The 24,058-nt window shown below is 62.5% G+C and overlaps 4 protein-coding genes across 4 annotated transcripts; 1 reads left to right on the plus strand and 3 right to left on the minus strand.

The window, feature by feature from the left end:
• Nucleotides 1-5,505: 5,505 nt before the first annotated feature.
• CHLNCDRAFT_138152 (hypothetical protein) lies at nucleotides 5,506-7,668 on the minus strand (the record flags this gene model as incomplete). The annotated part of the gene is made up of 7 exons (XM_005851550.1): nucleotides 5,506-5,534; nucleotides 5,679-5,823; nucleotides 5,954-6,047; nucleotides 6,192-6,608; nucleotides 6,761-6,827; nucleotides 7,024-7,172; nucleotides 7,325-7,668. The coding sequence occupies 7 exons, from the start codon at nucleotides 7,666-7,668 to the stop codon at nucleotides 5,506-5,508; spliced, it is 1,245 nt and encodes a 414-aa protein (XP_005851612.1).
• A 650-nt stretch (nucleotides 7,669-8,318) lies between these two features.
• CHLNCDRAFT_50074 (hypothetical protein) lies at nucleotides 8,319-16,370 on the minus strand (the record flags this gene model as incomplete). The annotated part of the gene is made up of 25 exons (XM_005851551.1): nucleotides 8,319-8,369; nucleotides 8,498-8,569; nucleotides 8,694-8,780; nucleotides 8,902-9,045; nucleotides 9,185-9,343; nucleotides 9,425-9,631; nucleotides 9,774-9,932; nucleotides 10,838-11,108; nucleotides 11,489-11,608; nucleotides 11,707-11,866; nucleotides 11,998-12,065; nucleotides 12,176-12,285; nucleotides 12,373-12,497; nucleotides 12,778-12,900; nucleotides 13,135-13,575; nucleotides 13,657-13,718; nucleotides 13,822-14,068; nucleotides 14,168-14,408; nucleotides 14,505-14,603; nucleotides 14,709-15,085; nucleotides 15,202-15,233; nucleotides 15,379-15,439; nucleotides 15,528-15,689; nucleotides 15,796-15,904; nucleotides 15,999-16,370. The coding sequence occupies 25 exons, from the start codon at nucleotides 16,368-16,370 to the stop codon at nucleotides 8,319-8,321; spliced, it is 4,059 nt and encodes a 1,352-aa protein (XP_005851613.1).
• Nucleotides 16,371-17,603: 1,233 nt separating this feature from the next.
• Nucleotides 17,604-18,017, plus strand: CHLNCDRAFT_15090 (hypothetical protein; the record flags this gene model as incomplete). Its single annotated transcript, XM_005851249.1, has 2 exons — nucleotides 17,604-17,794; nucleotides 17,930-18,017. Coding segments are annotated over 2 exons (279 nt in total), but the record flags the coding sequence as incomplete, so codon positions are not given.
• A 549-nt stretch (nucleotides 18,018-18,566) lies between these two features.
• CHLNCDRAFT_138155 (hypothetical protein) lies at nucleotides 18,567-23,672 on the minus strand (the record flags this gene model as incomplete). The annotated part of the gene is made up of 19 exons (XM_005851552.1): nucleotides 18,567-18,907; nucleotides 19,053-19,120; nucleotides 19,238-19,347; nucleotides 19,434-19,558; nucleotides 19,830-19,912; nucleotides 20,106-20,160; nucleotides 20,249-20,451; nucleotides 20,589-20,676; nucleotides 20,757-20,818; nucleotides 20,922-21,168; nucleotides 21,268-21,508; nucleotides 21,693-21,791; nucleotides 21,887-22,007; nucleotides 22,111-22,246; nucleotides 22,346-22,377; nucleotides 22,538-22,598; nucleotides 22,782-22,922; nucleotides 23,062-23,170; nucleotides 23,334-23,672. 19 exons carry the CDS (start codon nucleotides 23,670-23,672, stop codon nucleotides 18,567-18,569), a joined length of 2,661 nt encoding a protein of 886 aa, XP_005851614.1.
• Nucleotides 23,673-24,058: the final 386 nt, after the last annotated feature.

Consider the following 24,058-nt stretch of genomic DNA (forward strand, 5'->3'; position numbering starts at 1 on the left):
AAAGGACAGTTACGACACTTGACCGGTCACTAACTGCTGTGCCTGCTCCTGCCTGCCTCATTGTTGAGTGAGCAAGCCCACACAGCGCAACACAGTCACAAGAACCCACACACCAGAGAACATGGACCCGGCGCAAGCGGCGGCGGCGGCGCAAGCGGCGGCGGCGGCACAAGCGGCGGCGGCGCAAGCGGCGGCGGCGCAAGCGGCGGCGGCGGCGATGAACGGCGCACCACCCGGCGCACAACCTGGCGGCGGCGGCGGCGGCCCAGGCGGCATTGACCCGGCGCTGGCACAAGTGATGTGGGACATGATCAACAACCAAGTGGCGGCGGCATTTGCGGCGCAGCCACCACCTGCTCCGGCGGCGGCGGCACTACCGCGGGCCAAGACACCCGTCCCTCCACTGTTCAACGGCCACAGAGACAAAGAAGACGTAGATCAATGGCTGTTCATAGTACACAGTTATCTCAACTCATGCGGCGTGATCGACGATGTGCAGCGGATTGAAAAGACTATACCCTACCTACGAGAGGCGGCTTTGGCTTGGTGGCGCAGTCTTATCCCAAACAATGTACCCGCAACGTGGAATTTGTTCTGTCAACAAATGCGGCTAATGTTCCAGCCCATCAATCCGGCTGAGACTGCACGCGACCGGCTGGCAATTCTGCAGCAGACCGGAAGTGTCCGGAGCTATGTCACGGCCATACGCAACACGGCATTGCTCATTCCTGGCATACAAGATGCTGAGATCAAGGATCGCTTCATTCGCGGCCTGAAGCAGAGGACCCAGCAGGATGTCCGGATGCGTGCACCAGCCACTTTCGAGGCTGCAGTCGAGATGGCAGAGCGGTTTGATGCCCTGATGTATGATCGCTACAGGCAGTCCAAACCTTTTGGGCAGACCCCCGGGCCACAGCCAATGGAACTGGGGGCGGTCATGCACAACCGGCACAACCCTGCAAGCGGCAACCGCTGGGACAGGCAGCAGCAATCCAGCTTCTCTCCAGGCAACAGGAGACAGCCAGATCGGCCCAAGTTGACACCAGGGCTCAGACAGCAGCTGCTGCGAGAGGGCAAGTGCTTCTACTGCCGCAAGACCGGCCACATGGCACTGCAGTGTCCGGAGCGGCGGCAGCAGGGCAACCCAGCCCGGCGGTGAAGACACAGGCAGTTCCCTCACTGGCTGCTATTCGCAGCTTTGTGGCGAACAGGGAACAGACAGGAGAACCACTGCCTCCTCAACTAGCAGTCACCATCGATAATAGCAAGACGGCGGCAGGACTTTTGCACTTCCGTTCCAAAGTCGGGAGATGCGACGCCACCCTGCTGATCGACTCTGGAGCATCTTACAACTTCATTTCTAGCAAGTTTGTCCAGAAAAACAAGATGACTACCTACCAGATACATGGGCCTACTGTGCAGCTGGCTGATGGCACTCCGTACCCCATTCAAGAGACCATCCACACCAGCCTGCGCATTGGGGCCTTCCTGACCAAAATAGAGGCCTACGTGTTACCACTGGAAGGCAACGACGTGATCCTGGGAGCACCCTGGCTACATGCACACAACCCTACCATTGATTGGAGAAACAGGCACATTACCCTTAGCCAAAATGGGCAGCTGATCACCCTACGGCCTCAAGACCCACCGAAACTGCACCAGACTAAGTACCTCACGGCACTACAAGTATGCCACGGCATGCAACGCGGCGCTAAGCTGTTTCTTGCTGTGGTACGGGCACAACCAGAAGAGGAGCCACCAGATATCTCTGAAGGGGACGACACCAATGAGTCTTACCCGACAGCGGCACCAGATTTTCCGGACGGTACCGACCGTACCCCAAGCACATCTTCTCCTCAAGAACAAGAGCTGATTGACCAGCATGTGAAACGGCTGAAGAGCAAGTACGCAGCCGTCATGCCTGATGAGCTTCCTGACCATCTGCCACCATCTAGGGGTAGACATGACCACAAAATACAGCTCACTCCAGATGCCCAGCCCCCAAACCAGAAATATTACCGTCTGTCTTACGAGGAACAGGCTGAATGCCACCGACAGATTGAAGATGGACTCAAGAAAGGATTCATTAGACCCAGCACTTCACCCTGGGGCAGTCCAGTCCTGTTTGTGAAGAAGAAGGATGGCACTATGAGAATGTGCATCGATTTCAGGGCTGTTAATGCTTTGACCGTCAAGAACCGGACCGCCCTACCTCGCATCGATGAGTTATTGGACCAGATCAAGGGCAGCATCTTTACATCTATAGACCTGCGAGCCGGCTACAACCAGATCAGAATGAAAGAGGACAGCATACCAATGACTGCCTTTAAAACTAGATGGGGACCTCTTCGAGTACACAGTCCTGCCCTTCGGGCTGTGCAACGCACCAGCTACCTTCCAGACCCTGATCAACGACGTGTTTCGAGAGTACCTTGATCAGTGGATGGTGTGTTTTCTAGATGATATACTGATATACAGCAATAGCGTAGAGGAGCATGCTCGGCATGTGGAGATAGTGCTCAAGAAACTACAAGACAACCAGCTCTACATTAAGGATAGCAAATGTGACTGGTTCCAGCCAGAAGTGAAGTTCTTGGGACATGTTATCAATGCAGAGGGCAAGAGCTTAGATGACGGCAAGGTTCAGGCTATCCTGAACTGGCCTGCCCCTACGAATGCGACGGAGGTGTCTGCATTCCTGGGACTGGCAGGTTACTACCGGCACTTTGTTCACCACTTCTCCCACATTGCTGACCCCCTAACGACTCTACTGTCCAAGACTGTTCCCTGGACATGGGGACCAGACCAAGAAGCTGCATTCAAGAAACTGAAGCATAGTATCACAACCACACCTGTGCTGGCCTACCCTGACCCCGAGAAGCCCTTTGTGCTCACCACTGACGCGTCCGGCAGGGCACTGGGCGGCGTCATCAGTCAAGACCACGGCAAGGGCCTGCAGCCAATAGCATTCTACTCTCGCAAGCTCACCCCCGCAGAACGCAACTACCCGACACATGACAGGGAAATGCTAGCTCTGATTGCTTCTCTGAAACACTGGCGGCACTACCTGATGGGAGCGGCACGCAGCCGAGCCTACACGGACCACCAGGCACTGCGGCATTTCGCTACCCAGCCGCACCTGAGCCCCAGACAAACACGATGGATGGCCACACTGCAAGAGTACGATGTGTATATTGACTACCTGCCCGGCAAAACCAACGTGGTGGCCGACGCGCTCAGCAGACGGCCGGACCTCCTGAATAGCATTATCAGCACATCAACAGACTTCCTGGCGAACCTTCCAAGCCGCTATGGGGGGGATGATGAGAGCAGAGCTCTCAAGCAACGCATTCAGCAGCAGCAAGAGCCCAATTGCCGATTGCAACACGGGCTGATCATCCGCACGGATGGCGATAAGACCCAGCTGTACATTCCGCCAGCAGCGGAAGAACTTAGGCGGCATTTGATCTCCGAGCACCACGACACTCCAATTGCTGGACATTTGGGCATGGATAAGACCATCGATTGCCTGGAGCGCAATTACTGGTGGCCCACACTTAGATCAGATGTTAGGCGGCATGTCCAGACCTGCCCTTGCTGCCAGATTAGCAAAAGCCGAAATCGCAAGCCTTTGGGGCTTCTCCAGCCACTGCCAATTCCCGAGCGCAAATGGGAGCAGACCACAATGGATTTTATTACACAACTTCCCAAGACACCCCGAGGCTACGACGCAATTATGGTGGTGGTGGACAAGCTGACAAAAATGGTACATCTGACGGCCACTCACACTACTGCAACTGCACCTAGTACTGCAGAGTTGTACTTCAACAACATCAGCCGACTGCACGGCCTTCAGAGCAGCATTGTGAGCGACAGGGACAGCAAGTTCACCAGTCGCTTTTGGGAGGCTCTGATGGAGCTTTTCGGCACCAAACTCAAACGATCTACAGCGTACCACCCCCAAACGGATGGCCAAACTGAGCGCACCAACCGCACACTGGAGGAAATACTGCGAGCCTACGTGTCTGATCGGCACGACGACTGGGACACCAGGCTGGCACCGGCGGAGTTTGCTATCAACAATGCGGTGAACTCAAGCACCAAGCAGACCCCCTTCTATCTCAACTACGGCTATCACCCACTCACCCCTGCTACACTGGGAGTGCATCGCCTACACGGCAGCACCAACCAGGTGGCAACAGAATTCTACCAACGCATGCAGACTGACCTAGAAGCAGCCAGGCAACAACTGGCAGCAGCACAGCAGCGGCAAGCACACTACGCCAACCTCAAACGGCAGGACGCTGCCTTCGACGTGGGCGACCGAGTGCTTCTGTCCACTGCCAACCTCCGGCTGCGCAGCGACGGGCCTGCATCCAAGTTCAATGTCAAGTGGACAGGACCCTTCACCATCCTGGAGCGAGTCGGGGCTGTAGCTTACCGTCTCGACCTGCCTGCCACAATGAAAATCCACCCTGTCTTCCACATATCACTACTCAAGCCGTACTTCCACGACGAGACAACACCAGAGCGGCAAGAGACTCAGCTGCGACCGCCCCCAATTATCAATGATGATGTCTACCTGGTAGACAGGCTGCTACGCAAGCGCACCATCACTGAGGGCGGGCGGCAGCTGGCGCAGTACTTAGTCCTCTGGCAAGGTTACCCACTCAGCGAGGCGACTTGGGAGCCGGCCAAACATTTTCTAGGTTCCGATGTTCGCAAAATGAAGCAAGAGCTAGACCAGGCCAAGCCAGCGCCTGCAGCAAGCACCCCTGCACAGCGCACGGCGGACAACAAAGACACCCACATGACTTCACCAACATCTACACAGCACGAACAGCCTGCGCGAGCACCTGCTGCTCGGACCAGCACACGCCAGCGGCGCACGCCAGCGTGGCGTCGCGACTATGACGTCTGATCGACTTCTTGTCACACAAATGGGTCGCGGCCATCATTGCAGCTAAGGAGGCTGTGATTGCTGAGCAGCGCGAGCGGATTGTGCTGCTTGAGTTCCTGCGGAGCAGCACCGCACCAGCATCTGCCTCCAAGCGGCAGCGCCTCACCACCGACACCTCCGACACCGGCAGCGGCGCGCCCACCGGCGACGCATCCGACGCCACGGAGGACGTGGCCTGAGGCGGCAACTAGCAGCACCCAGAGACTGCGGCAGAAGCTGCGGCATGGGCTCAAGCTGTGAGGGCACAGCTTTCAGATGAGGGGGAGGATTGCAGCAGCGGCAGCAGCAGGCGGCACCCTGCTGTGCCAGCTGCGAGACAGCAACTGAGTCTTACACTCTCGCTACTTCATTCTACTCACAACTGCATGATTGATTGCGCTTATCATGCCTTGATCGATCGACTAGTCACCAGCCATGCCTGGCTGGCAGCACTACAGCACTACCTTTGTGCGACTATATAACCGGAATGCGGGTCATTCCGGGGCCTTTCTCTCTTCTTTGTAACTGACTTGACTTGACTGGCCGCAGCCGGGCTCCGGCTGCTACTAGACTTCGACTAGACCCGCTGCCTGCTCTTACAGGGGAGCAGACGCACGCACACGGCCGGTGAGAAGCATGCAACTCAGCCCGTCAAAACCCATGGGCCTACCCCAGCGGCAGCGGCAGGTGCAACATGGTGCGGGCGGTACAAGGCAAGGGCGTGGCTCCAGGCGCTCACCCGACTCGCCAATGCGCTCCAGCATCTGCACCACCCAGCCGGCGCTGGGCCTCAGCTCAGCGTCGCCCTTCCAGCAAGCCTGGATGACCTCAGCCACCGCAGGCGGCACGCGCGGCGGCAGCGCCGGGCGGAAGCCCTCGGCCACCTGCACCACATGCCCGACAGCCAGGTGTGTGCATGGTTCATGAAAGCACCTCCCCTGGGCTTGATCCCAAACAGCGCTAGAGGCGGGGCATGTGCAGGACAGGAGGCAGGCAGGGTGCGCTGGGGCTCACCTTTGCTGCGAACACCTCCATGGGATCACCGCTGCCCTCGGAGCAGTTGAGCATGAGCTCAAAGCCGGGGAGGCGGCGCGCAAAGAGGTTGTACCTGCAGTAGGGGCAGCGCAGGCGTTGCAAGGGCGGCGGTGAGGACGCGGCGCAATGGTGTGGGCTGCCCGGCATGCGCACAGCCCCCTGCCAGGTAGACGTCGGGTGGCTTCCGCTGCTGCCTCCACCGGCCCCACCCACTCACATGCACATGCCCAGGGAGAAGATGTCTGCACTGGGGCCGTAGGGGCGCGAGGCCAGCACCTCTGGGGCCATGTAGCCCAGGGAGCCGGTGCGCCCCGTCAGCACGGGAACATGGTGAGGCGTGGCGCCCCGGGTGCTGCCGCCCCTCCTGGACGCCCCGGGCTCTGGCTGCGCCGGCGGGCAGGCGTTGCAGGTGAGCTCCACGAGCGGCGCGGGGGCCTTGCTGGGGAGCGGGGCGTGCGCCGTGTGGCGGGCCAGGCCAAAGTCTGCCAGCTTGACGTCTGCCCGTGCCACGTCAGCGCTGCTCAGCATGATGTTGTCCAGCTTCAGGTCGCGGTGCATGATGACGGGGCGGGACTCATGCAGGTACTGCAGCGCACGCGCGGTGTGCAGGCTCCAGCGCAGCGCGTCCATGTCGCTGCACGGGCAGGGGGCGGGGTGGGAGGGGAGGGGTGGCAATGTGGGTGCCATGGGGTGGGCTGTGCCGAAGGCGAGAACAGCATGCAGTGCAACCCTTGAGCTGCTCGCACAGTCACTTGAAGCCGGCACGAAACCAGCGACGCCCCACACCTGTAGAGAGGCTTGTACGGCTTGACCATCTGCCGCCTCACCAGCTCACCCAAGCTGCCGCCGCCGCCTGCAGTGCATGGCCACATGCACACCAGGTCAGCTGGCGGCTCTGTTGCAGCAGGGCAGGCGCATGATGCCGGCGGGGGGGCGCCGTGAGGCACCGGAACAGGGCCCAGCTGCCCAGCGTCGGGATGGCGGGGGGGTGGCGGGCGGACCAATCCGTCTGCCAACTCCCGCGGCTCTCAATGCTCTCACAGACTCACATAGTTCCTGGACATAGTAGTGGACCTTGATGGGACCGTACTTGGCTGGCGGCGGGCTGACATTGGCCAGCCCCGGCGCCCCCGCCCTGGCAAAGTCGTCATTGGCGGCAGCACGCTGCCAGCTGCAGCCTATGAACTCCACGATGTTGCTGCAGGCAGAATGGCAGGGTGGTGCACAGCCGTCAGGATTTCCCAAACTTGCAGCGGCGGATTCCCCAAACTTGTAGCAGCGATGCTGACGCACTACTGCCTGAGCGGTGCAAGCGAGTACCGCCTGCAAACCCGGGTCCCGGAGGCCCACCTGTGGCGCAGGGTGCGCAGCAGCTCCACCTCCTGCACAAATAGCTGGACCTGCTCCGCATCCTCCAGCAGCTGCTGGTGGAGGAATTTGACGGCCACCTGCCGCGTGTCGGCCTCCCCGCCAGGGAGGGATGCGCCCGCCCGCAACTCGGCCCGCCGCACACTGGCATAAGCGCCCTCGCCCAGCGGCCCAGAAAGCCTCAGCCTGGCAGGCTCTATCCTGGCCTCCTTGGAGAGGTTCTCCAGCAGCAGCGTGAGGTCGGGGGAGCTCTTGAAGGGCCGCCCACCGATGCTCTTCCGCCGTATGTGGGCCGAATTGGCCGCCGCCGCCGCCTCCACCGCCATCTCTGGCACCCGTGAGCGCCGTTTGGTCGTGTCGGGGATGCAAAGCTGCGCCTCCTGCCAAGATGGGACGATGAGGACCCCTGTATCTGGGCTAGGTGGACGTCGCCCACAAACGAAGCAGGGTGGCAGGAGAGGTAGAGGATGGGGATGTAGGGCGATTGTCAGCGGCGATGGCAACGAGGCAGCCTTAATACGCAGTAGACTTTCGGTACAGTTCGCACAGTTGTGCGTGCAGCGCCCGTCCGCCCTTGAAAGCTCCCACCGGGCCACTTGTCGCGCTCACGAGCGAGTCTGGTCCTCTCCAGGGCGACAGGTGGTGGGACGCGGGGTGCCCCGGCCAGCTTCCGGCCTGCCTCCGCCGCCGCCGCCGCCGCCAGGTGTTGTGAGAGACCTGTTGTGGCGTCCCCACAACAGCTATGTACCTGGATTGTGTTAAATTTGCGCTGTACACCCTAGGTTCGACGCCCAGAGCACTCTACGATTGAGAACGGCAGCAAAGGAGTGCGCGCCGCCATCAATCCTGGCGCCGCCCACCGGTACCCAATCTGTAGAGATCTGTACACACATGTGTCTGAGTGGTCTGTGGCGGAGGCCCTCACACTGAAAAAACAACATCACTCATGAGATGGCAATCAACACCGCAGCACCGCTCACTCGTTGCCCGCCTCGGCGGGCACCAGGCCACCGCCATCGAGTGCCCGCTGCAGGCACGCAGAGGGCCAGGGCGGGCGGGCACAAACATGAGAAACATGAGCTGTCAATGCAAGAGGCAAACAGGCAGGACATGCGCCCAGCGCAAGCCAGCGTCAGGCGGCCAGCAGCCACCCACCGTCAGCAGGGTGCGCGCCAGCGCAAACACGCTGGTGCTGTCCCCATCCTCCAACTCCTCGATGCCACGCAGCTGCAAGGAGGAGGGGCGGTACAGCACCATGCTACTGGCGCATCAAACACTGCCCTGCCCAGCACATGGCACTCAGGAAGGCACGAAAGGCATCCCAGGTAAGCCAGCAGCAGTGGGCGCGCACCAAATTGCGAGCAAAGTTGTCGCGGGGCTGGCCGGCGGTAGGCGCGGCGGCCAGCAGCGCGCGCACGGGGTCAAAGCGGCCGTCCCCCTGCAGCAAAAAGCAGGCAGGCAAGTGTAGGATGTAAAGCCAGCTCAAAAACACCTGGCAGCTCGGGAGGGCAGGGTTGGCACTTGGCAACCTTGCAAGCAACGACAGGATACAGCCTAACCTTCAGCTCTGGCGATGCAGCCGCCGCCGTGAGCGCCTGCAATAGCGCCTCGTACTTGCTGCTGCCGGCGCCGGCACTGGGCGCTGCCGTTGCCGCCGGCGCGCTCGTGCGACCCGGGACCAGGCTGCCGCTCTCCAGTGCGCGCTGCGGCCAGGGTCCCAGCGGCGGTGGCAACGTGTAACACGCTCAAACCTCTGCCTCGAACGCAGTTAGGCACTCCTGGCGTTCCCACGGTCTGGCCATGCACAGGCAACCATCCAAACTGTGCTGCCCACCCGCCCACCTCCAGCAGTATCTTGGCCAGGGCAAAGGGGCTGGTGTAGTCGCCACCCTGCACCCCGTCAATGCCCAGCAGCAGGCTCCGCGCAAAGTTGTCCCGCCGCTCCCCGCGCTCCGGGGCGGAGGCCAGCAGGGCGCGCACAGGGTCGAACCGGCTGTCCAGCTGCAGGCAGGAGATGCAACGGCACGCTCAGAGTAGAGACATGGTGCGGTAGACACGGCGTGCTGGGCCCGCCATCCCCACCTCAAGGTCTGATGATGCGGCGGCGGCTGCCAGGGCCTTCAACAACTCATCATACTTGCCGCTGCCGCCGCCGCTGCCGCCCGTGGCTGCGCCGCCGCTGGCTCCGGCAGTGCTGGGGACGCTGCTGGCGGCTGCTGGCACTGGGGCCGCCGCTGTGGCAGGCAAGCTGCTTCCTGCTGGCGCCAGGTGACCGCCCTCAAGAGCCCTCTGCACACAAGCAAGCGATCCACAACGGTAGGGGGTGATGAGCACCAGCCGCTCTGCAGCCACAAGTGCGCCTGCCCCGAAGCATGCCATCCTTCCGCCACAGCCAGTCCACCATGCGCCACCTTTCCACTTGCCCACCCACCTCCAGCAGGGTGCGTGCCAGCACAAACACGTCGCTGCCGTCCCCCTCCTCTGCCTCCTCCATGCCGCGCACCAGGCTGCGAGCAAAATTGGTGCGGGGCTCGCCAGAGGCAGGGGCGGCGGCCAGCAGGGCACGCACGGGGTCAGAGCGGCCGTCGCCCTGCAGGCGGAGGCAGGCGGGCGACGCAGGTTGCAAGCTCTTCTGGCTTGGCGCAAAGGGAGAGACTGCGCAGGGACAGGCCGCCTGGCAGCATGCGGGTGCAGCTGGCTTGCCTTTGCATCTGCCGCTGCCGCTGCCAGTGTCTGCAGCAGACCCTCAAGCATGCCACCATTGCCGCCAGTGATACTGCTTGTGGGCCCCTCTGGAGCCGGAACATCAGGAAGGGTGCTGGGCGCTGTCGGCACGACCTCCAGGGGAGTGCGGCCGGGCATTGTGGCCGCGGGAGTGGTGCTGGGAGCGGCAGCAGCCGGCGCGCTGCTAGGTGTGGCTTTCGGTGCTGCATTGCTGGGCGCTGCTGCCGCTGGCTCGTCGGCTGCCGCAGCAGGCGGCGCAGCGCTGCCGCCAGACAGCACTCTGAGTGTGGTGCGGCTAGGCACGACTGGCAGGGCCACAGGTGCGCCAGGTGCTGGCGAGATGCTGGCTGCAGCCTGGTCGGCCTCAGGCTCTGTGTGGTGCAGGGCCGACTGCTCGCTGGCGCTTCCGACTGCCGCACTTGCTGTGCCGGCCCTGGCAGTGGCGACGTGCAACTGGCGGCCGGCGCCGCCAAGGCGCGATGCCGCCAGCACCTGGGCGCCCTGCACCGCTGCTGGTGATGGCGGCCATGTGCCTGCTTGCCGTGCTGACAGAGCAGGCGAGGCTGTGCTGCTGCCTTCATCCCGGCGCATGACGACGGTGCCACCCACTGTGCTGCCGGCAGCCATGCCAGAGACCACTGCAGACGCCAGGCCCTGTAAAGCCAGGCCAGCCGAAAGTTGCACCAGGGTTACCAGCTTGCGCAGGCCAAGTGGGTGTGCAGCAGTTCCACCAGATGTGTCGGTGTGCGCGAGGGTGCGGACCCCACTCACCCTCGCCACAGGCATGATGGCATCGGCGGCTGCTGCCGCCATTGCCAGCCCCAGCAGGATCGGTGAAGCGTGCTCCTTGTTGCCGCGGATGTTGCTATCCTTCTTCGCAGGCTGGCCGCTGTCTGGCCGCGGGTTCTGCTCTGCCGCCACTCGTGCCGCCGCTCGTGCCGCCGCCCGGGTGCTGCGCCGCCCATCTGCTTGCCGCAAGCTACAGGGCAGAGACGTCACCCCGCGCAGTCCTCTGCCGGGCATCTGGGTATGTTCAAACGCACTGCAATGGAGGTGCAATCCACAGCTGAGCATTTGCGACATGGCGAAGACTGCACAGGCCGACGCTCAATGAGATCGCTGCCCAGATGATCGGCAATGCAGCAGTGCGTTATTGGAGGTTCTTGGCCTTGTACATCTGTATCGCCCCGGTTGACCACCGCCAGCCGTTCTGCCTGGGATTTGCAGGTTGACGGATCTTACACAGGGCCATTCTTTTGAACACCTGACTGGACAATGATTCCTGAATGATGAAACCCTTGCCGCTGCCCCTGCTTGCGCGTCCGCCCTCGGAGCCGACGTGCCTTCCCTGCCCACATGCCCTCCCACCATCAGTCGTCGGCGCTGCTGCGCTCGAGGGCCTCCAATGCATGCGCTGCTGACAACATTGTGGAGCGCAGGATGATGGTCTGGAGCAGCACGAGGGATCCGGGGTCCATGGACTCAAAGGATCGGCGGGAGATGCGCCAGGCGCTGCCGTCCGCCTCCACCACCGCCGCAAAGCTGCAGGGTTGGTGGGGCAGAAAGGAGGGCTCAGCTGGCAGCAACAAGGGTTGTGACGCCCCGGACAAATGGCACGGGCTGCCGGTGTGAAACCACACCTTCGGGGACGCTGCAGGAAGAAGTCCAGCTCGCCAACGATGCTGCCGGGCCCGTACAGGAAGCGCCGCTCTGCGTGGTGTGGCTGGGTGTCGGCGGGCAGCGTGGGCATCTGCGCCCGGCTGGCCACCGTGCTGCACATGAAGTCCACTTGGCACGCCACTGCAACAAAACGGAGGGAGAGAGGCCAGCAGAGTGGGGTGACGAGTGGGGTCATGAGCCAGATGAGGATGTCCAGCAAGATGCACGGAGGGAACAGAAAGCCAGCCGGCAGCGTCAGCGCTGCACAGCACCTGTGCCACACTCAATCACAAAGATGTCGTCCGCCGGACTGCCAACCGAGAAGAGTATCTCGCCAGCCCTGCAGGCAGAGAGGACAAAGCATGGTGTGCTGCCAGCTCGTCTAATTCCAGACACGATGTCCACAAATGCTCACGATGGGACAGCGGAGCTGACTCGGCAGCGACTCACAGAAGCTCCTGCTTTCGGGTGAAGCGTGCAAGCATGGCGGCGGCGGCGCGGTAGTCCACCGCAGCTTCCCCCAGGATGCAGCGTGGCAGCTCCAGGTGGGCATGCAGCACCTGAAAGCATGCGACACAGGCAGTGCCATCAGGCACATTGCATAGCGCACACATCAGGCAAGAGTCGCGAGCCGCATTTGTGCATACCTGGGCCAGGCTGAGGCAGCGGGCTGGCGGCGCCAGCAGGCCGTGAGCCACCGCCACCGACAGGAAGCGCTCCTCACAGTAGTGGCAGCCGGCATCCATGGTGGGGAACCAGAAGCACGTGGGGCCTGCGGGAGGCAGGGTGGGGGATAAAACAGTAGGGATGGGTCAGATCAGACGCAGTGAGGTGAACTGGGGCGAGCCTGCGGGCAGAGACGGACCTGGGTCGCCTTGTGAATCAGCAGCAGAAGTGGGCTGCCGCAGGATGAGGCCCTGAGCCGCCAGCAGCTGCCGCACATGCGCGTTGCGAGCCGTAATGTGAGTGATGATGAGCTGCAACAGTCTAGGGAAGAGACAACTGTTCGAGAAAGCCAACATCAGCAGTGGCAGGCAGGCAGCGAGTGGCACTCGCCTGGATGCCCATCCGCTGCAGCTTGTTGTGCAGGGTGACAAAGGAGCGGGCAGCGGTGGCATCCAGGCCCTGGACGCGCCTGCAGGCAGAGGCAGAATGGCCAGCAAAGATGCTTAAATCTGTGATGCGGGCAAATTCGTAGGGCTGTGTAGTGCAATGAAAGAGGTTGATCGTCTGGTGGAGCTGGCTTCGTGCCTGAAGTCAAGAATCAGAAACCGCGGGGACTCGGCCAGCGCTGACGCCAGCCTGGTAGCTGCCACAGCACTCGAGCCTGCAACACGCCCAGGGGCAAGACACAGTGCAACCTGACGCCGATATGGACTGTGGCTCAACAAGCCAGGAGCCTCACGCACCTGACAGCCTGTCTGCCAGCACAGCGACGTTGTCATACGTCCTGGACAGTGTGGCGCTGCTGGGCAGGCTGGCTAGCCGCCCAACCAACTGGTCTCCATCAACGGCTGCCGCAGCATTTTGAGCCTGCTCGGCCAAAGGCAGGTGCGGCTGGGTATCCAGCGTGCTGCTGGCAATGCTGAGCACACGCTCCACAACTGTCACTGAGCTGCAGCACAGCAGCGAGCAGCAAGACAGATGCCTTTGAGTAAATGATAATCGGTGCTGCAGCCTCCCCACAACTATGAAGCGGGTTGCTGCACAGCTGGCCAGCTGGGCGATTCCCATGTCAGTCGGTGATAGGGATAAGGCCCACCTGCCGAAGAAGAGGTAGCCGGAGAGGGAGACGGCGGTGATGCGTGCAGCAAACATGTCCAGCACCGTGCGCTGGTCAAAGGTGCGCACTGCAGGGTGGGTGTTAAGGGCCGGTCAGCACGAGCAGCGCTGCCGAGGGTAAGCGGCAGCAGGCATTGGCACAGCTCAACACTTGCCTGCGCCGCTGCGGCTGGGCACCACAGTGAAGGCGGTCATGGTGACCCGCGAGTAGCTGCAGGGCGGCAGAAGGGAGAGGTTGGGGACAGGAACAGGCATCTGCATGGACGCAAACACACGTAGACCGTGCACCCCAGGAATGCACTGACCACCCCCACCTGTATGCAAAGTGAAGGGCTGCCAGCACTATGCCTGCCGCTATGCCCGCCTCCAGCCCCGCTGCCATCACCAGCCCAAAGGTGGCCAGCAGCAGGGCATACTCCACAGCGGAGATGCGCTTGGCGGCGATGAACAGCCAGTCTTTCAGGATGTCCTGGCCGATCCAGGCTGTGAGGCCTCCAAAGTAGAAGTTAGGCAGGAAGGCCATGACGTTGAAGGGCACCGCAAACACGGCCAGCTCGGCGGCTGCAGGGGAGGAAGAAACAGCAAACGGAGCAGGGGAGATGAGCAGGCACGAGGCATGCAAGAGGAAAGACACACGCAGACCACAGCCCGCCGGCCCACCCGTGACGATGGCTCCCATCAGCGGCGTGTCCACCCCCATGCGCATGCTGAACAGGGTCTGGCTGAAGATGTATGAGCCCGTGAAGCCCACGCCTGCCGCCGCGGTGGCCAGGTTGGACAGCCCCACCGTCACCAGCTCCGAGTTGTAGTCCAGGTCGCGAGGGCTGTCGGCTTGGATGGCGGCAATGTCCATGGAGGAGCCAAAGGCGACCACGAAAAAGAGGGCAAGCAGCTTGCCAGCCTGCAGCGCTAGCAGCGCAGCAGGGAGGCTCAGGCGGGTGAAGTCACTATGCGTTCTATGCCAAGCCAGGCGGACATCGGGCAGCAACCTCCGTACCTGTCCGGGCATGGCACGCCAGTAGATGTTGGTGGGAGGAAAGTCGTGGATGTTGTACAGCGACCACGCCCGCCAGAACTGCCACTCGCTGTCGCCCTCCTGCAGGCGTGAAGCAGCGGTCCGCTGACGTCCCGCCAAGCACTCAAATGGCAACAACCTCTCACAAACAGAAGAGAGGCCCAGAACCCAACCGCTGCAGGTCACCTGCGGCTTGCTGACCCAGCCCGACTCCCGCGCATCCTCCAGCGAGGACCCGGCAGCATACAGGACCGCATAGAAGAGTGCCGGCACCACCACCAGCAGAGCTGGCAGCGCAAGGGGGCTCCTGCAGGCTGGACAGCACGCGGATGCTTTCAGTTTGCATCCTGGAAAAACAATGGTCCATGTCGGCAGCAAACAGCTGGTGGAACAAAAGCCGGTGGTCACCACCAGCCCCCGCCCGTGCCTGAATCGATGAAGCACCAGGTTGATGGCTAACACCATGGCCAGCGCCGGTGCCAGCTTCACCAGCGCATCGGCGCTGGCCAGCTGCGCCCAGGATGACAGACCGCTGACCTGCGCCCCCGAGGCCAGGCTCACACCTGTATCCAGGGATGGGAGGGCTGGCTTGGTGCAGTTGGTGCACCTGTGCGTAGCAATTGTGCGTTTAAATCATTTTGCTGTGCTTGGAGGCGTTGCCACACACTCTGCCCCTCACCTGCCGCCAGGCAGAAGTAGCCAACAAAGGACCTGTGAACAGCGGAAGGATGCAGCAGCAGCAGCAGCAAGGGTTGGCCCTCCCATATGCAGGAGCAGGCGCTGTGGGCTGTGGGCGGTGCGCGGCCCTACATGACTGCTAGAACTGAACAACAAGGAGGCAGCACGCGCAGCTCACAAGTAGCCGCCAATAACAGGGAGGGGGACGTACTGCACCAGGCTCGCCAGCTTCAGGGCACCTGCACACAGTACACGGCACGACCTGCATCAACACACACACGACTGCTGAAGCCCTCAGGCAGTGCACCCCCTCGGCTTCTGCCTAACCTGTGGCCACAATAAGCAAGCCAACAATGGCCGTGGCAGCCACCAGGGCGACCAGCACCGTCGCCAGCGTGTCGGCTGCCGGCCACCCCGCCTCGCTGCATTGTGCAACGATGGCGGAGGCCAGCGAGGAGAGGAAGATGAGGCCCACGTCCTGGACCTGGCCTGCACAAGCACCAGAAAAACACAGGTCGTGGTTGCCCGACCCAAAACAAGCAAAGCAAACCAGTTGTTCACGCCAGCTCCTAGAAGCAGCGCCAAAAGAATATACCTACGGCGAAAGGCATGCTGCTGCCTGCGGCAAAAACCATCTGGTGCACTGCACTGCTTAAAAACACCAGCTTGACGAGGGAACCAAGCATAGGCTGGAAGAATGGGTCCTGCAACAGGACACAGAGAACAGCAGGAGCAGCGCGGGTGGAGTGAGTGGTCACAGCAGGGATCCATCACGCTTCAAGCAGTTTCAGCACTCACCCGGAAGATGATTGACGCAAACGCTCCCATGATGGGCAGCGCAATGACCGCATTGATGGCGCCAGTCACGGCTGCACGGCTGAAGCGCCCTGCCTCTGGCTGCTCGGGTGGCGGTGGCGACGGCGGTGCGGCCTTGTGCGCCGCCTGCTGCTGCTGGTCCAGAAGGGTGGTGTGAAAAGGGTGCGGCGTGCCAGCCACAGGCGCCGCTTGCGTGGCAGCCGTGAAGCTGGCGAAAGCGTGGCTGCTGGCACGGGGCGACAGCAGGCCCTCCAGCACACCCTCGCCGCTGCCGCCCAGCACGGCGGGGCTGAGACGGCGGGCGCTCACGCTGCTGAGCCGCAGCTGGGGCCAGCGCTTGGGGCTGGATTCCATCACATGCTCCACGTAAGCCTCCTCCACCTCCAGCTGCTGCCTGCCGCTGCTGGTGGCAGGGAGCAGCGGCTGCTCCAAGTCGGCATCTTGTGGCGCCGCCGCAGGACCAACGGCAGCGGCACGACCTCGCCCTGCGGAGGCGAGGCGGCTGAGCAGGCCAGGCTGCGGCTCTGATCCCGAGATGCTGCCGCTACTGGTGACTTGCTGGCCTGCCTCTGCCCTGCCTAGCGGTGCTTCTTCGTCGCTCAGCATCGAGGAGAAGCCCGCCCCCGATCCGCCCAGACAAGCCTCAGTGGTATTGCATCCACAAGGAGACGAATGGAGCAATCCTAGGCCGCATTTTGCATGGGGCCGCTTGCCAGTAGTTGCCAGCTCGGCGTACTCCGCCCGCACTCGCCCAAAAAAGCGATCCACGACTTAATTTGCGTTCTCCCTCGTTCAGCAGACCCAATTGCGTCGCCGCCAGACAAAATGCAGGCCACTGTTGCACGCAGCGCCATCCTACCACATGCTGCTCTGCGCGCAGGGCCGGGGAGGCAGGTAGGAGGTGCAGGCTGGAGCAGCAGAGGCTGCAGGGTGTGCGGGAGGGGCGGGGCCGCAGCGCGCACAGCCGCCTCTGCCGCCACTGCCGCCACACCCTGGAGGCGAATGGCACGGTTAGGCCTCAGCCAATCTTGCTGGCTTGATTGACCGACGCCAAATGCCTGTCCCATCACCCCGACCTGCAGCCTCGGGCGGTGCCCGCTGGCACCAGGCCGCGGCGTGCCCTGGCCCTGCGGAGCCGGAGTTTCCCAGAGGACCTCATCAACTCCATTTCGGTTGCCGTCAAGCAGAGCCCGTTGAATGGTTTCAAGAAGGCGCTGGCCGTTGCTCAGGCGGGGCAGTATGATGAGTCTGCAGTCAAGGCCAAGGTGAGGACCAGGCGAGGTTTCCTGCCGAGAGGGTTTTGATCATTCTGAAGGCGTTGCACACACAAGGGCCCTGCTGCTTTGTTTGCAGGTTGAGTCTGCCATTGCAGACAACCCGGTGAGTTGAATGGCGTGGGAGGGCAACGCAGCAGCAGGGCTGGACCCTTGCCGCTACATCCTGCATCGGCGGCGGCAGCGGCTACATGAGATGCAGCAGAAGGTGGCGAGGACGGCGCCCTCCCAGCGAGCGAGCTGGTGGTGCAGCCACCAGGCACATTCTCAAGCCGACCATCCCATCTCCTGCTCCCCACGCACCCCCCTGCAGGTGGTGGTCTTCTCCTGGTCTGGCTGCCCCTTCTGCAAGCAGGCCAAGTCTGTGCTGGATGGCACAGGCGCCAAGTACACTGCGCTGGAGCTAGACCAGATGGCCGACGGCGACGCCATCCGCGCTGAGCTGGCCAAGCTGACCGACCGCACCAGCGTCCCCAACATCTTCATTGCAGGCAAGCCCCCTCGGTGGCCCTGTGTGTGGGCCCCATGCTGTGCAGGGCGGCTTGCCGCCCACGGATGGTGTAGGAGGCGCACAGCGCCTGGATGCAGAGTCAACCCCATGCTTGGCCTGGCTCCCACGGCTGTCCCCGCAGGCAAGAGCGTGGGTGGCTGCAATGATGGCCCCGGCGTGGCTACCCTGCAGAAAAAGGGCGAGCTGGTCCCCATGCTGCAGGCAGCGGGTGCGCTGTAGCCGCCCCAGCATTCTCTCTCTTCCATCCCGCTCTCGATTTGTTTGGTTTGGTTTCAGAACACCCCGTTGTTGGTTCCAGCAATCAACCGCGTTGGAGATATTGCAGTTTGTAACACAGTTGAGGAGACAAAAGATGGGCCCGCACGATGCGTGACGCTGGATAGGGCAATGGAGGGCAGACGATCTGCACAAGTCCTAGCTTGCCTCCCCTTGTCCTCCTGGTTGGTGGCTTCATTCACACGACTCATCAGGGGCTTGCCTTTGGTGCCCACACCTTTCCATTCATTTCTCAGCGCTAATGCTTGTTGTACAGGCATCCTTCTATCGCCGCCTTCCGTCACATTGATTCAACCAGCCCGCTCCAGCCTGTCGTGCACATCCAAGCCAGTTTACAGACGCAGCCCTAATGATGTATGATGCATGATGCAGCTCTAAACATGGTGTAATCAGGATGTAATGAACAGAAGGTGAAAGACTCATACCAGAGAAAGATTGCAGGGTGAAGGGCAGGGAGCATCACCGGCAGGGCCCCAGCTGCGCTCGCGCTCACTGGGAGTGGCTGCTGCGCTCGAGGGCCTCCAGGGCATGCGCAGCCGTGAGGCTGGTGGTGCGCAGGATGATGGACTGCAGCAGCACCAGCGACCCCGGGTCCTGCACAGCCATCGACTCAAAAGCCTGGCGGGAGATGACCCAGGCGCCGCCGTCCGCCTCCACCACAGCCACCAGGCTGCGGGGGCGCTGCAGGAGGAAGTCGATTTCGCCCACCAGGCTGCCGGGAGCGCACTTGATGGTGTGCTCCGCATGGTGCGGCTGCGTCCCGGCAGGCAGCGCCATCAGCTGCGCACGGCTGGCGACAGAGGATAGGGCGAAGTCCACACGGCATACCACTGCGGCAGAGGCGGGCGGCGAGGCAGCGGGGTTGGTGGCTAGGAAGGAAGCCGGGGGGCAGTAGGCTAAACCGATATTTTGGTGAACAGCAGCAAGTCAGCGAGCAGCCTGCTCCCCAACAAAGGCCAGCAAAGCCCTGCGCACCTGAGCCACTCTCCAGCAGGAACAGGTCGTCTGCAGGGCTGCCCACCGAGAAGAGCACATCGCCAGCCCTGCAGGCAAGTGAGGGCAGAGCATGGTGAGTTGCTGATGGTGCTGGCTGCAATGCGCGCGCCATGTGGGAGCAGGCAGGGGCCCAGAGCAAGCGTCCAGGATGCTTGCACACTCACCGCAACACCAGCTTTCGGGTGAAGCGTGCAAGCATGGCGGCGGCGGCGCGGTAGTCCACCGCTGCTTCCCCCAGGATGCAACGTGGCAGCTCCAGGTGGGCATGCAGCACCTGAAAGCAAGCGACACAGGCAGTGCCATCGGGTACATTGCATAGCGCACACATCAGGCAGGAGTGAGGAGTGGCCAGACGCATACCTGGGCCAGGCTGAGGCAGCGGGCTGGCGGTGCCAGCAGGCCGTGGGCCACCGCCACCGACAGGAAGCGCTCCTCACAGTAGTGGCAGCCGGCATCCATGGTGGGGAACCAGAAGCACGTGGGGCCTGCGGGAGGCAGGGTGGGGGATAAACAAGTAGGGATGGGTCAGATCAGACGCAGCAGGGTGGGGCACGCTTGCATGCACAAACCTGAATCGCTTTGTGAATCAGCAGCAGAGGTGGCCTGCCGCAGGATGAGGCCCTGAGCCGCCAGCAGCTGCCGCACATGCGCGTTGCGAGCCGTAATGTGAGTGATGATGAGCTGCAACAGTCTAGGGAAGAGACAACTGTTCGAGAAAGCCAACATCAGCAGTGGCAGGCAGGCATGAGGTGGCACTCGCCTGAATGCCCATGTGCTGCAGCTTGTTGTGCAGGGTGACAAAGGAGCGAGCGGCGGTGGTATCCAGGCCCTGGACGCGCCTGCAGGCAGAGGAAGGGTGGCCCAGCATCACCTCCTGCGCGGTGGACAAACTGCCACGCTGTGGCCAGGCAGCACCAAGCACCCGCCAAAGAGTGCAGGCAGCTCTAGTGCGGCACACGCTGCAATGGCGGTGCCCAGATCCCTGAGAAGAAGCAGGCCTCAGCTGCTTGCCTGAAGTCGAGAATCAGAAACCGCGGGGACTCTGCCAGCGCCGCCGCCACCTTGGCAAGCTGGGAACCGCCAGACGCTGCAGGGAACAAGCATAGATGTGCAGCATGAAAAGTCAACGATACCAGCACTCTGGCAACCCTGCAAGCCCGCTCAAGCGCACCCACCTGATTTGCTGCCCACAAGCTTGTCCACATTGTCATAGGTCTTGGCCAAGGTGCCCTCGCTGGGCAGGCCGCTCAGCTGTGCCCTGGGTTGCTTGCCAACCAGCACAGGCGCTGAGGCTTGCGCGGTTGACGGCTCCACGTGTGGCTGCATCTCCAGCGTGCTGGCGGCAATCTCCACCACATTGTTCAGTACCTTGACAGAACTGCACGCAGAGGAAGAAAGAGGGGCAAAAGGAGCAAAACTGATGCTGAGCTGGGATCGCAGATGAGTGATTCAGGCTAAGCATGCTCTGGCTGAGCTGCCATGCATCCACCATGAATGTGCTCACGCCCCTCTCACCTGCCAAAGAAGAGGTAGCCGGAGAGGGAGACGGCGGTGATGCGCGCGGCAAACATGTCCAGCACCGTGCGCTGGTCAAAGGTGCGCACTGCAGGGTGGGTGTTAAGGGCCGGTCAGCACGAGCAGGCATTGGAGGGTAAGCGGCAGCAGGCATTGGCACAGCTCAACACTTGCCTGCGCCGCTGCGGCTGGGCACCACAGTGAAGGCGGTCATGGTGACCCGCGAGTAGCTGCAGGGCGGCAGAAGGGAGAGGTTGGGGACAGGAACAGGCATCTGCACGGACACAAACACACGTAGACCGTGCACCCCAGGAATGCACTGACCACCCCCACCTGTATGCAAAGTGAAGGGCTGCCAGCACTATGCCTGCCGCTATGCCCGCCTCCAGCCCCGCTGCCATCACCAGCCCAAAGGTGGCCAGCAGCAGGGCATACTCCACAGCGGAGATGCGCTTGGCGGCGATGAACAGCCAGTCTTTCAGGATGTCCTGGCCGATCCAGGCTGTGAGGCCTCCAAAGTAGAAGTTAGGCAGGAAGGCCATGACGTTGAAGGGCACCGCAAACACGGCCAGCTCGGCGGCTGCAGGGGAGGAAGAAACAGCAAACGGAGCAGGGGAGATGAGCAGGCACGAGGCATGCAAGAGGAAAGACACACGCAGACCACAGCCCGCCGGCCCACCCGTGACGATGGCTCCCATCAGCGGCGTGTCCACCCCCATGCGCATGCTGAACAGGGTCTGGCTGAAGATGTATGAGCCCGTGAAGCCCACGCCTGCCGCCGCGGTGGCCAGGTTGGACAGCCCCACCGTCACCAGCTCCGAGTTGTAGTCCAGGTCGCGAGGGCTGTCGGCTTGGATGGCGGCAATGTCCATGGAGGAGCCAAAGGCGACGATGAAATACAGCGCCAGAAGCTTGCTGGCCTGGCATGGTGAGACGGGAGAGAGGGGACACGGGGGTTTAGCAGTGGTGGGCAACATTCCGCAGGGCATGGAGCAGTGCACAAGTGCAGCAACACGCGCTGGCTACCATGCTGCTATGCAAATGAGCAATTGACAAAACCCAAGGAGGTGGGCAGCAGCACTCGGCGGTTCCCTCCCGCCGCACCTGTCCGGGCATGGCGCGCCAGTAGATGTTGGTGGGAGGAAAGTCGTGGATGTTGTACAGCGACCACGCCTGCCAGAACTGCCACTCGCCGTCGCCCTCCTGCAGGCAGAGTGTGGCGCACGTAACCTGGCAATTAACAAGTGGAACGCCCTCCTGCACCTGCCTCCCTTTCAGCAATGCCGGCTGTTGCTCACCTGCGGCTTGCTGACCCAGCCAGCCTCTTGCGCATCCTGGAGCGTCAGGCCGCTGGCATGCAGCACGCCGTAAAACACGCATGGCGCCGCCAGCAGCAGGGCGGGCAGGGCAAAGGGGCTCCTGCGAAAGGCAAACGCAAGAGTTAAAGTTGTGTCGACTGAGTCTCATCTATAGCTGGGTAGAGTTCGTGGAAGGCACCAAAACAGTCCCTGGACAGCCCCACCTGATCTTGTGCATCACGAGAATGATGCAGGCCACCATGGCCAGCGCCGGAGCCAGCTTCAGCAGCGCATCCGCATTGGCCAGCTGCGCCCAGGACGACAGCGTTGCGACCTGCACCCCTGAGGCCAGGCTCACGCCTGGCAGCAGGACAGGGAGGCGAGGTGGGCGGCATGCGCACTTGGACACAATGGCACTGCTAGGTGCAGCAGGGCAGCAAGAGAAGGCGGGCCCCTCACCTGCCGCCAGGCAGAAGTAGCCGACAAAGCACCTGCGAGCAGCGGGCGAGGTGGCGGCACACAGGGTCACCACAGATGCAGGAGCAGGATAAGCCACGCTGTGCAAGGTGCCAGGCCCCGGCCTGTCTAGGCTGCTGCTGCAGAAATCAGGGCGGGCAGCAGCTGCAGTGGGGGCAGCAAGGGCGTGCTCACAGGTATCCGCCAACCACAGGGAGAGGCACGTACTGCACGATGCCGGCGAGCTTCAGGGCACCTACAGGCAGCAGATGGCGGCAGGGACAGGCCCTGTGAGATGCTGCCAGGCCGGCAGCTGGAAGAGGATTGGTTGGGCACAAAACAAGCCTACACCCGTGGCTGCATTCTTTTCCTCCTCGGCCAGCCTGCCACCCTTTAGGCTGCTGTGGCACCGCCTCGCCTGTTCCAATTATCAGCAGACCCACGATGCCTGTGGCAGCCGTCACCGCCATCAGCACCGTTGCCAGCGTGTTCTCAGCAGTCCACCCCGCCTCGCTGCACTGAGCCACCACCGAGCTTGCGATGGACGATATGAAGATCAGGCCAACATCCTGGACCTGGCCTGCACACAGCAATGATTCGCAGGACCAGGGAGGTATGCAGGAAATGACTGCCCAAACTAGCGGGCGTGTGCAAGAAATGGCTGCCCTGACTTGCATCTGGTCGACGCCGTCGCCACAATGACGGTTACCCCTGCTCACCCACGGCGAAGGGCAGGCTGCTGAGCCCGACGAATGCGATCTGGTGGATGGCCGACGACAGGAACACCAGCTTCACCAGGGATCCCAGCATGGGGTGGAAGAAAGGGTCCTGCGGGGAGTGTGGAACGAGTGTGTGGCTGGGCACCAATGGGTGTGGTGATGGGGGGCTGCGAGGGGCAGATGATGCTCTGCAAACGGCGCCAGAAACGGGCCCCTCCTGAGAGGCGGCGGCCATGGAGGCTGGTGATGAAACAGCGCAAGGCTGCACCCACCCGGAAGATGATGGCCGCAAAGGAGAGCTGCAGCGGGAGGGCGATGACTGCATTGACCAGCCCCGCAACCGCCGCCCGGGTGTAGCGCCCCGCGTGCTTGGGCTCCGAGGCTGCCGCCTTGCGTGCCACCGCTGGCCCGCTGGGCAAGGCGTCTTGGCCTGCGGGGGTCCCACCAGCTGCCCCTGCAGCTGCCTGCGGTCCTGCAGGGCTGGAAAAGGGGCTGGCGGGTCCGCCGCGGGCCAGCGGGGAGGTGGGCAGCTCGACTGGCGCGGCAGGGTGGGTGATGCGCCTCGCCGAAACGCTGCTTCCCCGCAACTGTGGCCACTGCTTGGGTGCCATCAAGTGGCCGATCAGCTGCTGCTCCTCCTGATCCCCTCCAGGCAGCAGCGGTGACTCGAGATCGCTGGTAGACCTCGACGTCCGCAGCTGGCTGCCCTCGCGCCGCCGCCGGCCACCGCCGCCAACGCTGCCCAGCACGCTGCTCAGCAGCCCTGAAAGTGGGGACCCGACACCCGAGCTGAATCCCGCAGCCGTCCGGGGGCTGTGCCCGCCCCACTCAAGCGGTGGGGCCTCCTCTTCATGACTTTGAGAGGGCTGCATTCGCTGCCAAGCTGCACCGGTGTTCGTGATGGCCTCAAACCATTATATGGTGCTCCGGGAGGACCAATGGATGCAGCTATTGCTGTTACTCGCCCTCCTGTTGGGTTGGCGCCCGCTCCCGCTGG

Source organism: Chlorella variabilis (genome assembly GCF_000147415.1).
Source record: "Chlorella variabilis unplaced genomic scaffold CHLNCscaffold_2, whole genome shotgun sequence".
NCBI classification, from domain to species: Eukaryota; Viridiplantae; Chlorophyta; class Trebouxiophyceae; order Chlorellales; family Chlorellaceae; genus Chlorella; species Chlorella variabilis.